This window comes from Lagopus leucura, unplaced genomic scaffold, assembly GCF_019238085.1.
Source record: "Lagopus leucura isolate 7727_CA_CO unplaced genomic scaffold, USGS_WTPT01 Super-Scaffold_73, whole genome shotgun sequence".
NCBI classification, from domain to species: domain Eukaryota; kingdom Metazoa; phylum Chordata; class Aves; order Galliformes; family Phasianidae; genus Lagopus; species Lagopus leucura.
Genome location: NW_024962252.1, coordinates 37174414 through 37187748, shown reverse-complemented (window position 1 = coordinate 37187748; position 13335 = coordinate 37174414). Strand labels below are relative to the sequence as shown.

Sequence of the window (13335 nt, the reverse complement as noted above, 5' to 3'; positions counted from 1 at the left end):
ATGCTGCAGCACTCAGGGGATCAGTAACAAGATCTGGGTGCCAGCTCCTGCAGTTCTGTAAGCATGTGTTGCATGTCATCCACTTTTTCTTTCTCCTCAGTAAAAAGAGAAATTGGGCATTCCCTAACTTTCTGTAGAGTTCTACAGGATGTATGCGTGCTGCAGGCAGGCTCTGCCCCCCCACCCCCTTCCCTTTCCACCCTCCTTTCCCCTCCTCCTTGCTGTGTTGCCATGGTGCTGGGCCCTGTTGACAAAGAGTTGCTATGGATGGTGAGTGGCTGCCCTTGGTGGTGGAGGTGACCGGCTTGCTCCAGGACCCAGCTTTCCACGTAGCCAAGTGCACAGCAGAGGTAACTGGGAGCAGTGGGGAGTATTGGAATGAATGGAATTGGGGTGGGAGGGCCTGGAAGCCCCAGGGATGCTCCACGGAGCTGGGTATAGCTGAACAGTCCCACATAACACACAGTAGAGCCATGCACAATGAAGTCCTGCCTTGTCCCACATCCTCGCCCCTGGGCTCAGTCACCTACAGGACTGCAGCTGTTAAAATGCATGCTGATGACGCTCAGATATCTTTGAATGTCTTGCTGCTTGCAACTATCTCATGTGGCATAGGAGGAGAGTGTAATTCATATTTGTGAAGCAGACATTTTTACAAAATCTCCCACAACATTTGTGAGCAGGTGTTCAGAGCAGTTTGTGCTTCTGCAGGTGCCAGGAATTACGCCAGTGCAGGATGGGTGTAATGCAATCATTGGACTTACTGAGGATTTGGCTTAGGTTGTAATTAATTAGGGAAGTGCAAGCATGGATAGGATGGATGGGTGGAGCTATTATACTGCTTGTAAGCAATCCGTTTTTCCACATTTGGTATATCTAGGCGCTGAAGCTGAAGTTTCCAAGCAAGTTTGCAGATCCTGTAGTACATCCTTTATTAGAATTTGCATGGAATGAATATTTACAGAAGAAAAAGAAGGTAACTCTTACAACTATTAGATAGCTGCATGTCTATAATTAAGTAGATCTTGGCTTATGAGTAATAGAATATCCTGAGTTGGAAGGGACTGTATGGATCATTAAGTCCAACTTCTGGCTCCACACAGGACTCCCTAAAAATGAAAATATATGTCTGAGCATGCTGTGCAGGAGATTCTTCAGCTCCAGCAAGCTCAGCGTTATGACCAGCCTGGGTAGCCTGGCAGCATGTTCTGTGCCTGATCACCTTCTCATGAAGAAGCTCTTCCTAACACCCAGCATGACTCTGCCCTAATGCAGCTCCATGCCGTTTTCTTAGGTCTTGTCCCTAGAAAGGTAAAAGTCCAGCTTAAATTCAACCTGGCCACTGTAGTAAAAGAACAAAAACCTTTTTTACAAATATATTAACGGTAAGATGAGGGCTAAGGAGAGAAAATCTGTCTTCTACTGGATGTGGCAGGGAACGTGACCACTGAGGATAAGAAAAAGGCTGAGGTTCTCAATGCCTTCTTTAGATCTGTCTTTAAAAGTCAGACCAGTTATCCTCAGGATACTCTACCTCCTGACCTGGAAGTCTGGGATGGGGGGCAGAATAAACCACCCTCGATTCAGGTGGAAACAGTTAGAGACCTACTACTCCTCCCTCTGGTGGAGTGATTCCCAAGCAGCTTTCTACCATCTGTCAGCATTCTTGGTCAGACAGAGAGATCCCAGAGGATCGGAGGCTTGCCAATGTGACTCCTATCTGCAAGAAGGGTCATAAGGAGGATCCACGGAACTATAGGCCTGTCAGCCTGACCTCAGTACCAGGAAAGGCTATGGAGCAGATCATCTTGAGCAAGATCACGCAGTATGTGTGGGACAACTGGGGGATCAGGCCCAGCCAGCATGGGTTCACAAAAGGCAGATCTTGCTTGACCAGCCTGATCTCCTTCTCTACTTCTGTGATTGAGTGACCCACCTGGTGGATGAGGGAAAGGCTGCTGACATAGTTTACCTAGACTTCAGCAAAGCCTTTGATACTGTCTGCCACAGTATTCTGTTGGAGAAGCTGAGTGCGCCCTCAGTTTAAGTTTGCAGATAACACCAAGCTGGGAGGAAGCGTCATCTGCCTGAGGGTAGAAAGGCCCTTCAGAGCCTGGACAGGCTGGATCACTGGGCTTAGGCCAGTGGGATGAAGTTCAAAAAGACCAAGTGCTGGGTTCTGCACTTTGGCCACAACAACCCTGATTAACGCTACAGGCTTGGGGCAGAGTGGCTGGAAGACTGTGAGGAGAAAGTGGACCTGGGGCTGTTGGTCGATGCATGGCTGAACATGAGCCAGCAGTGTGCCCAGGTGGCTGAGAAGGCCAATGGCATCCTGGCTTGTATCAGAAATAGTTTTGCCAGCAGGAAGGGGACTGTCCCTCTGTACTCAGCTCTGGTGAGGCTGCACTTCGATTACTGTGTTCAGTTCTGGGCCCCTCATTACAAGAAAGACACTGAGGTCCTGGAGCATGTCCAGAGAAGGGCAATGAAGCTGGTGAGAGGTCTGTAGCACAAGTCTTATAAGGAACAGCTGAGGGAATTGGGATTGTTCAGTCCGATGATGAGGAGGCTCAGGGAAAGACTTTATTGCTTTCTACAGCTCCCTGAAAGGAGGCTGTGGTGAGGTGGGAGTTGGCCTCTTCTCCCACATAGCTAGTGATAGGACAAGAGGGAACGGCCTCAAGTTGAGCCAGGGGAAGTTCAGGATGGATATTAGGAAAAAATTCTCCAAAAGAGCTGTCAGGTGATGGAAAGGGCTGCCCAGGGTCACCATCCCTGGAGGTGTTCAAGACATTTTTAGATGTTGTACTAAAGGACATTTTTGAGTGGAGAAATATTGGTGGTAGGTGTATGGTTGGACTGGATGATCCTTGAGGTCTTTTCCAACCTTGGTCATACTATGATTCTAACAGCTTAGCAGTGCCCCTCCACTCCCTGTGAGAAGTTGTAGGCCACCATTTGGCCTCCCCTCCATGTCTTCTGCTCTGGGCCAAACAAACCAAGAGATCTCAGCTACTCCTTGCTTTACTCCTTGCCTCAGTTGCCCAGCTGCCGTGCCAGCTTTCCCTTCCAGCACACCTCACCAAAACCGCTGCAGATTCTCTGGGTTGGCAAGTTTTATGAGTTCAAAAGTAGGAGAAGCACAAAAATACCACAGGGCACTTTACCTTGTTTGTACAGCACTACCAATTGCATCTTTACTAAATGTGAAAATAACCCCTTGAGGCTCTGTGCTCTCCCTCTTCCATGCAGGAGCTGAGAGGCGAGGTGTGGGGATATGCCTCCTGTGTGATGTGCTTTGTTAATGGAAGGCTGCTGGGCGATGAGAAGGAGTTGCTCAAGTGGGCCTACTGCAAATGGGGCTACCGCGATTTTAAGCCTGAGGCCCTTTACCAAGCAATCACGGAGGATTTCTACACCAAACACCTGAAGAGCAGCCAGGCAAGTAACGTGGTTTTACAAGAGTGCAAGGTGTGTTAACCAACTGAGTGCATTATCACAGAATCTCAGAATCGTAGGGGTTGGAAGATACCTGTGGAGATCACTGAGTACAACTCCCTGCTAAAAGCAGGTTCCCTACAGTAGGTTCCCCAGGAAAGTGTCCAGGTGGGTCTTGAACATCTCCGGAGAAGGAGACTCCACAGCCTTTCTGGGCAGCCTGCTCCAGTGCTCTGTCACTCTCACAGTAAAGAAGTTTTTCCTCACGTTCATGGAAACTTCTGAAAGTTCCAGTTTGTGCCTGTTGTCCCTTGTCCTGTCACTGTGTACCACCAAAAAGAGCCCAGACCCATCCACTTGACTCCTGCCCTTTAGATATTTACAAGCATTGATAAGATCCTCCCTCAGTCTTCTTTTCTCCAGGCTGAAGAGTCTCATGTCTCTCAGCTTTTCTACATAAATGAGATGCTCCAGATCCCTTATCATCTTTGTGGCCCTCCACTGGACTCTCTCTAGAAGTTCCCAGCCTTCTTCAACTGGGAAGCCCAGAAGTGGACATTGTACTCCAGATAAAACACAGTACTCAGTTGAAGCACAGCAAATATCACAATGATTCCATGTGGATTTGAGAATTAAGGGCAGTGATCAAGAACTGTCCCTCTTGGTGGGGTGATGGCTGTTCTTGCTAATTCACTTATCCTGCCCATATCATATCCTGCCCAGGGAGGTGGTGGAGTCGCCATCCCTGGCAGTGTTCAAGAGGCGCCTGGATGAGGAGCTACGAGATGTGGTTTAGTAGCTTCTGGTACTAATAGGAATGGGAGGGTGGTTGGACTAGATGATCTTGTAGGTCGTTTCCAACCTTGCGATTCTGTGATTCTGTGATTCTGTGATATGGGCCACAACAGGCACACAAACAAGTACAGGGTGAAGATGGCTCTAACACTGCAGGATTATTTCTGCCCAGAAGAGTGAAACATCCTTTGCCTCTGTTTGTTTAAACAAAGCAATAGGAATATGGTTCTGTGCTGACCATCCCGCAGACATGCTGAGATGGCTCACACTGAGCTGCTGGCATTGACCTGTGTTAGAAAGGAAGGGCTGCACTGAAAGTTGGCCTTCACCTCACTGGATTTGTTTTTCTGGCTCAAACAGCACATGTTTGTGTATTTGGACATAACCATTGAGGAGCAGCCCATTGGGACACTTCTGTTTGAGGTAAGTGGCTGAGTAGAACAGCAAAAGCAAAGAGTAAAGATACCAAACATTGGGTTTTCACTTCCTGAGGGAAAGGAGGCTGAAATCTGGACAGCTGATGTCAGTTATGAATTTCATATTTTTTCTCTCATACTCATTTTACAGCTCTTTTCTGATGTATGCCCCAAAACCTGTGAGAATTTCCGTGTTCTGTGCGAAGGAGGAGTGATGTCTGCCAGCAGTGGTCAAGAGCTCACTTACAAAAATTCCTGTTTTCATCGGTTTGTAAAACCCGTGTGGATCCAAGGAGGAGGTGCATTTCCAAATGTCCTGAGTAAATTTGGGTCACAGCAGAACTGGGACAGGATGACCAGCATGGGTTATAGTCCAAGCAGATGTAACCGAACTAAAGCTAATGTCTTATTAAGAGCAGGATAAGATTTTAATACATATGAAAACTGGAAAGTATTTTCTCCTTTAGCCATCTCACTCTCTAAATAGAGGAAATGTATAGATAACTTGTTCTTTTTATGATTCAACACTTCTTCAAAAGATCTTTCACTAAGTACTTAGAAAACTAAATGAAAACGTTAAAACACTAGGAATAGCCACAGGAAAACATATTACTTGTTTTATTGAGAGATTAACTTATGAAGGCACTTAGTCAAGTCTCAGAGCCATGCCAGACATGCTGGTGAGCTGCTTGAGCAGCAGAGCCATGCCTGGAGTCAGGCACTGCGTACAGAGGAGAAAGGCACTATGAAGATCTCATAACAGAGGCTGTCTGACACCCTGAGAGAGGACAAGATACAGAGCTGTATCAGATTGCCTTCATTACTCACTCCCGTTTGGCAATCATCTGTCTTACCTACCTGTATTTCTTACCCACATTTGCCCTGCTACTCCAAGTGGGACTGCTCAAATCCATTTTTAGGTTATACTTTGAAGATGAACTTTAAAAGTCCAAGAATGTCTAAGCAGCTATCTATGTAGTCCACAAAGCAACCTAAAATTATTACCTTGCCCATCAGAAATCTTTTTCCATTTCTCTTTTACCAAATCATTTTTCTCAGGCAAGTTAGCAGTATTAATCTGCCATAACATCATAGCTGCGTTTTCCCCCTTCCTTGCTCTAACTGCAACCGATGCCCTTCTCCCAGCCTGCCCCTACCTTGGCTGATGCAGTGATCCATAAAAAGTTCTCCCAAAAAGTCTGTTAAAATGTTGGTATTAAAAGAGTAATTTTGGCTCCCCTGGAAGATGGGCAACTCATGTCTCCAAGCTCTGCTGGAGCCATTATGATAACCTTGAGCTATGCCCGTGATCCACCTGACCTCTGATTGTTACTCCATGTCTACCCAACAGACATAACTGGGAAAGGAGATGGAGGAGAGTCAATTTATGGTCCCACATTTGAAGGTATGTTCTCTAAATAACCTCACTGCACAAATGTCAAATTTCAACAAAAATCAAGCTGTTTATCTGATCTTACAGAATAACCTGAAGATTTCCCTTTGTTTCCCTAGAGGAAATGGTTTGTTTTTCAGTGAGATTTTGGCTTAAGAACTGACTTGCTGTCTTGGTCCCTGCACTGGATGCTCAGCTCCACCAGTCCTTTTCCCCACCAAAATCAGGGCAGAGGGTCACCTGCCTGCCTGCTTCAAACTGCAAACGCTCACACAGAAGTGAATTAGCTGCAGATCTCCAGGCAGCTGATACCTTTTGCTTAAATATGTTTAAAGTAATGGAAGTGAGTTGGCTTTAACTCCAGATTTCCTGGATCTCAGGCAGCTTTTAAGGCTCGTGCACACCACATGCATTGCCACTATCAGTTCTGCAGGTCCAAATGTGAATTACTTCTGAATCCAACTGAATGTAGAATGCCTATAAGGATGTGAAGGTTGGGAAATGACAGGTGTGAGCAAATTTAACAATAAATGTTCCCCCTGCTGATAGGAAGTAATTAGATATAAGGAAAAAAGAACATTATTACATGCAATATTTAAGAAAAATAATCCATGTAATTGACATAGACATTTGGGATATTCTGTTTGGATTAAATGCTACCCATAAAGACATTTTAGGTCAGCTACAGCGCTTCTGAAACTGATTTATGTTCTCTTATGTAAAAGCTTTCTTACTGACAGCGTCACTACCAATGTTACACTTGAGCAGGCTGGGCAGCAGCCAGCAGTGAGATCAGAAGTGCCAAGTGTCGCTGAAAACTTTATTTTCAAAGGCAGCGAAGAGCTCGCTTCCACCTCGAGGCTATGGGACCAAGCCAAAGCAGGCTGGAATTGAGTAGCCAGGCAGGTTTGAGCTCTGCTGCCCAGGGCTCTGGTTCTTCTCCTTTTTCTTTAAAAGCTGCACATTGCTTTTCATCCCCTAGCAAGGTGTTCACTTGGGTATGCCTATTTTAAGGCTTAGATTGCTTTCCGAGTTCTTCCTGCCAAACTATTTACACAGAGGGCAGAGGACAAATATCTTTGATATATGCAAGCAGTGACAGATGCCTCTGTCAGATGGTGAAACTTTTCTGCAAAACTGGGTGGCTGGCACGCCTCCATTCATTGCAATGCCTGCTGAAATTAATGGGACGCAGCTACATTTTACTGTGACAAGCTCAAAGTACTGAGGTAATTACAGAGAATCACTTGGACAGGAGAGCCGTGTCATAGCACAAAGCATTCTAATCCAAAATTAGACTGCTGAAGATGTTTTGCAAACCACAAGTCAGCAGTCAGGGAGTAACAATTCAGTTAACATTTAATTACCGTTTTTATGAAACAGCTTCGGAGAAAGGGTAAAAATTATTTTTAAAAGTGATAAAATCCAAATATTTTAATTGGCTTCTTTGCCTGCTTGAGAACTGAATATTAGTGGGAAGATGCTTCAAGGAAGGACACTGGTTCATACCAGACTTTACTAACACTTGACTTGATGAGGGACCTTTGTAGAAAAAGGAAAAGGGCGAGTGGGAAAGAAAGACATGGGAGGTTATGGGAGCTGGAAGCAAAGAGGAACAGAGAAAGCAGTACAGATTCTGCCTTTTATCCCTGAACTCTTTTCCCAGATGAAAACTTTGCCATCCCTCACAAGGGAAGAGGAGTCCTTGGGATGGCTAACAAGGGCCGCCACAGCAATGGCTCCCAGTTCTACATCACGCTCCAGCCAGTTCCCTACCTGGACAAAAAATGTGTGGCTTTTGGGTATGTATGCACAAGCTTGCATCTGCTGCAGCACATAGGTTACCCTAGCTCTGCAGGACATGGCAACTGCAACATGGATATCTCTGGCCAGGGAGAGGATGGATAAGTCACATTTGATGTGTCTAGTGACACCCTTTTTTCCATTTATTTGCCCTGGCCTGGCTTAATCAAGCTGGAAAACCCAATGGCAAAGCTAAGAGAGCTGCTGGAATCTCTCAAGGACAAAGGCTGCAAAGAGGTGCTTGCATAGCTTGGTGTCAGCTGAAGGTGTGTCCTAATGGGCTTGGAGCAAAGCCTCTAGTTTCTGCTCAGCCCTCGTGGCCAAGATAAATTGTTTTAGTGAATGTCTATCTCAGTAAATTAATGCAGGGCTGGCTCTGTTGGGATTTTCAGCTTTTCATAAATGTAATGAGGATGATCATTGCTCTGTGCAGTTTGCTTCAGAAAGAGAAATCTGCTGTGCTGCTTTCATGTCGCTGTTACAGATAGTATTTTGGAAGGACATGAAAAGCATGACTGCCTAAGCTACAGTGAACAAGCCAGGTTGGTGGCTGGCTAGATAGATTTCCAACCCATGGTGTTTACCTTCAATTCCTGCCTTGCCACCAGCTGTGTAATCTGGAAGGTGCAGGATCCTTGAGCACAATTGACCTCTGTTACGAGGCTAATCTTTGCAGGACAAGCTCTTAATTAACATATAGAAAAACTGGAAAACATTTTCTCTTGTAGCCATCTCACTTTCAAAACAGAGGAAAAGTTCAGATAATTTGTGCTTTTAATTACCTAAGCCTTTTTCGAAAGATCTTGAAAACTGTAAAGATTGCAGAATGTTGGACTGTTTTCAAGGATTCAGGTTGGCATTGCAAAGGGAGGAAATGAAAGGTATTTCTCAGGGAAACACTTCCAATAACTGTCACTTCTGATAACATAGTTTTTTACTTCTTTCTCCTCAAAATTAATGGCCATTCATAGCTGGTACAAGACTTGTTTCTTTAAATAAATGTAACTGCCATAACTCAGTATTTTCATATCCCCTAAAAAGCTAAACAGCAACTATTTAATCAAGAACCAATGGTGTTTTTTACCCCATTGTGAAGAATAAAGAGCAGAGCCCGCCTGGCTTTGTTATGGTGGTTGCAGAGCTGGCTTCAGGGACAGGGGATACTGCTCAAGCAGCAAAGGTGGATCAAAGCTGCTATTCCTCCCTACTGCAGGCAACTGATTGAGGGCACAGAGGTTCTCCAGCAACTGGAAACTGTACCAACGTATAATGAAAGGCCCAGAGTGGCCTGCAAAGTTACGAAGTGTGGGACTTTCCAGCCATGATCACCAACTGGTTTGCAGCAAGGTAGAGCACTGATTTCTGCTCAGCTTTTTACAGACCTCAACGGCTTTCATGTAAGATAAAATAAACACTTCTCGCAAATGTGAATGTGTTGGAATCGTCATTTTGACTCAGTTTAAAAAGTGTTTGTAGGCTGTTAAGAGCACTTTTATATGAGTATACAGAAAAAAAATGTGAACATAAAGTATAGAAAAAGACTTCTGCCAGTCTACAGTTTCTGGATAATAGCTTAGTATGATTATATAGTGACAGGCAGACACAATACTGCTGGAACACTCGCAGAGGGATAAAGCCAACCAATCTTGGCTAAATTCTGGCTCTACCACCAACCTCCACACAGCACAAAGTGCAGCTCAGGGCACCACTGCCCAGCACAGCTCTGACTTGAAGTGTAGCCTACATGCTGTAACTCAGATATATCAGAGAAAGGCAGAAAAAAGTGTTTGCAGGACTGAGGTATCTCTGAATGCCAGACATTTGACCCTGCAGCGACTGCTGTGAGCTAAAATAAATACCTTTGAAATCAGGCTGAGCTACTTCAGGCAAAAATGAGAAATGTTAAAACAGGTGTAAATTTCAAGTGATTATTTTTGATTAAAGTCATTATTGTCACTAAACCAGAGTAAAATCTTGTTTATAAATTTACTGCACAGAAGGAAATTTTAAGGTTACCTGTGGATGAAAATATGTAATACACAACTGATTGCTGGTGTTGATGATCTCATACATGCAAGATGTCTCTGAAGATCTGTGCAGAGCCTGGGTGCTGGTGGTCTCAGCAAGGAATGGCAAAGAAGCACTAAAAGAAAATGAAAATGCAGCCTGGAGAGAGGCCACAAGGAAGTGCTACAGGAAGCTCGTAGGAAAGAACAGCAACTCTGAGAGCTGTGTCAGGGCTGTGCAGACACGGTCAGCTTAGTGATCTCCAGCCTGCATTTCCAGCACCACACAGACACTGTGCCAGGGGGAGCGACCTTTGCTCCTGCACTGAGCTCTCTGTGTGAGCTGTTCAAATCTGCAAAACGAGGCCATCCAAGTTGGGAGAGGTGGAATTAGCAAAGTATGAGGAGAAACCCATTTTTTGTCTGAGCTTAAGATGAGATTTCAGGAAAAGCAGCATTCTGATGCTTCTTTGCTAAATGGGGATGAATTTAACAAATTGCTTAGCAAGTTGGTTAACTTAGTGCTTGAAGAGTCCGCAGACCTACAGTGATCCCACATGCTTTGAGGGAGCATAATGAACACCTTCACTTTAGCAAGGGGATTCAGGTTTTTCTTCAGTTATTGTGAGAAACAAAAATTTAAAATATACAGACGTCTGCAGATGGCTAAGGAGCTGTCAACACATTTTCTTCTTTTATTCTCTAAATAATTCTGAAACCTATACATAGACTGCTGCAGAGGAACTAAGTTAACTGTAGGCAATTTTCAAATCAAACTGTCTGGAGAATAATTATTTTTACTTCAAAGTCCTGTGGTAAAGGTGAAAATAAACAAAATAGAACAGTATATTTCCTGACAAATTTCTTTTCATGAGCAGTGGAGAAAATGCTGTGACAGGGTACGGCTTCAAAACTCAGTATGGGGATGCAGATTAACAGCTCCTATTTTTTGCAAGGACTTTAAATCATATGCACATGTCTGAAGGTGAAAGAAAAGTCATTTTAGTTCTTCTGCAGGTTATAGAAGAAAATTCTAAAAGGACAATTCATCAACTTCTTATTTGAAGACAAGTCATTTGTTACTGTTTACTTGGCTTCTGCACTGAGACCTGTCTACAGCCCTCTTACTGAGCTACTTCAAACTTTCAGCAGGCTGTATCCACAGGGCACAGCAAAAGTTCTCTACTGCTGTCTGGCTTGCTTGTGGCAAGTCTGCTCTGCAGCATGGCTGTACCACTGTGTCCCCACTGTCCCCACAAGAGCCTGAACCAGAGCACAGCGTGTGCTTCAAGTCCAAAGGACCTGACCTGAGCAGCAGTCGGGGCACAGCAACACTGCTCTGGAGATGGGCAGTGTTCGGGATCCCACAGGGTAGCAAAGGCCTGCTCACATCAGGCATCAGAAAGCTGATCCTGTGCCAAAGAACATCGATCTGACAAAAAAGTACAGTGGCTGGGTGTACGACATACTAGGTGGGGGACAACTGGTTGGAGTTACACCGGGTGGAAAACATTATAACAAAAGGAGGAGAAGGCAACCAGGACATGTTTTGAATTTTAGGCATAATGATCCTGCAGTCCAGCAACAATTACATTATTTGTATCCGTCCAGACAGGACACTCTACCAGCAAAACTGTGGTGAAATCCTTCATCCAGTATTGAGGAGGTCACTTAAAAGAAGGAGTGTGTCCTTCAACCCTGCTTCTCCAGTTGGTGCAAGTTGGATACACTTGAGGAGGTCTGGGTGATGAACAGTAAACAGAAAGGGAATAATCTTGTTCATAATGTTAACCTCACACCTAAAAGTTGTGTTTTATCACATTTTCTTTTGTAACCCACATCTCTGATGGCTGCCTCGTGTTCTTTGAGAGCCTGTCCAGCACAGTGGGTGGGTCTCAGCTGCCCAGGAGAAGGGTTTTGTCCTTCTGCCCCATCTCACCTCTCCCCATCTCACTTTTCTTCTTGCACCTTTATATAATGGTATGAAATATCCAAATACACTTTGGATGGCGTATTTTCCTCGTTAAAACATCAACTTTGTCTTTACATTTCATGTATACTTGCCATGCAGATGAAATGACACTTTGGAAATGAACACAAATATTTGCAAACTGAACCAAATACATTTTCCTTTCAGTTAATCTGCTATTTTTACTTCCACTCATTGCCACCATCCCAAACTGTGGGAGACTCCCCCTGGCACCTCTTCAGAAGCCCCATCATTACATCATGCTCACCACTACTGATGCAGGGTGATCTGCTGAGATTTCTGGGCATTTACTACATTTCAGATGTGCTTCCCTAAAACGGACATCTGCAGACCCTTAAGTTTTACCCATTTTTGCCAAGTACTTTACATATATTTCCAGTAACACAGTGGTTGCATCCTGACATTCAAAGCAGAGGTAAATGCTTTACTAACCACTAAGTATATAACAGTGCAATGAGAAACGAATACACTGATGAGTCTTGTATTTCAAATCCAATAACAACAACCCCAACTGCTGTGGTCCTGCTGACCATATTCCTCAACAAAGTCCCGAGATGCTGACTGTAAGAAAAAACAGACAAACCACAGTTATCACTCACTTGGATTCCTACCAGCCCCAGGATTACAGGACAGACATATTTTCACTCACTTCTGGAGACAAGCTGTAGCTGTAATTCTTGCCCTGACAGCAGTCCTCTATTTTTATTTATCTACTTTATTTTCTCCCTGTTTTCCACATGTATACACACTGTTCTTTGTCAATCACATTTAACATATGTCCTCTTTGTTTTCAGTCTAAAAAGGGCAGAAGTTTAGTGTGCTGTCCTCATGAAATGCAGGCTGCAGCCAGCATGACACTTCACGTTAAGCCTCACTAAAACAAAACACTGTACAAACTGCTGAAAATAGACTTAGTGCCATAATCACAGTATTGTAGGGGTTGGAAGAGACCTCCAGAGATCACCGAGTCCAACCCCACAACCTGCAAGAATTGCAAAAAGAGAAAATGTGAGCTCAAATAATGCCTGATGTCTGGTGAAATCACAACAGATCACCCAGTCAGAGATGTCCAGCAGAATTCCATAAGATATCCTTTGTCCCAGGGCATGAAACCCTCTGTGGCATGGCCAGGGCGGATGGGAGGCAGTCACAGGAAGCTCCCACCTTCTACATTTGCAGCACGTGGCAGTATCTATTTATGCTGTTTTGTTTTACATTCTTCTGATTCAAAGTCATAGCAGAAACACTGTATTTTAATAATGGCTGTGTAAACTCTTTCTTTGCATTTGAAAGCCAGCAATTTTAATCATTTACAGGAGTAAGTGGTCTAAGTCACACTGGCACTTCAGCAAAAGCATGTGCAGGCTGAAAGGTCACTACCAGTGCGTGTGATTTCTCTACCTTTGTCACTTTCCAGAGTTGAATTCAAAAGCCACTAAAATTCACAGCCAAAAAGATCATAGAATCCTCTGAATTGGAAGAGACCTTTAA

At 44.4% G+C, this 13335-nt stretch overlaps 1 protein-coding gene across 3 annotated transcripts; it reads left to right on the top strand.

Annotated features, from left to right (window-relative positions):
- The first annotated feature begins 263 nt into the window (after positions 1-263).
- On the top strand, positions 264-9273 carry PPIL6 (peptidylprolyl isomerase like 6). 3 transcript variants are annotated; one of them, XM_042862267.1, is made up of 8 exons: positions 264-350; positions 881-976; positions 3256-3444; positions 4597-4659; positions 4804-4951; positions 6004-6057; positions 7712-7847; positions 9062-9273. In XM_042862267.1, the coding sequence occupies exons 1-8, from the start codon at positions 264-266 to the stop codon at positions 9171-9173; spliced, it is 885 nt and encodes a 294-aa protein (XP_042718201.1). In that variant the 3' UTR covers positions 9174-9273. The 3 variants fall into 3 exon arrangements, with proteins under 3 accessions (XP_042718201.1, XP_042718203.1, XP_042718202.1); XM_042862269.1 differs by lacking the exon at positions 881-976; XM_042862268.1 differs by lacking the exon at positions 4597-4659.
- The last annotated feature ends 4062 nt before the right edge of the window (positions 9274-13335 follow it).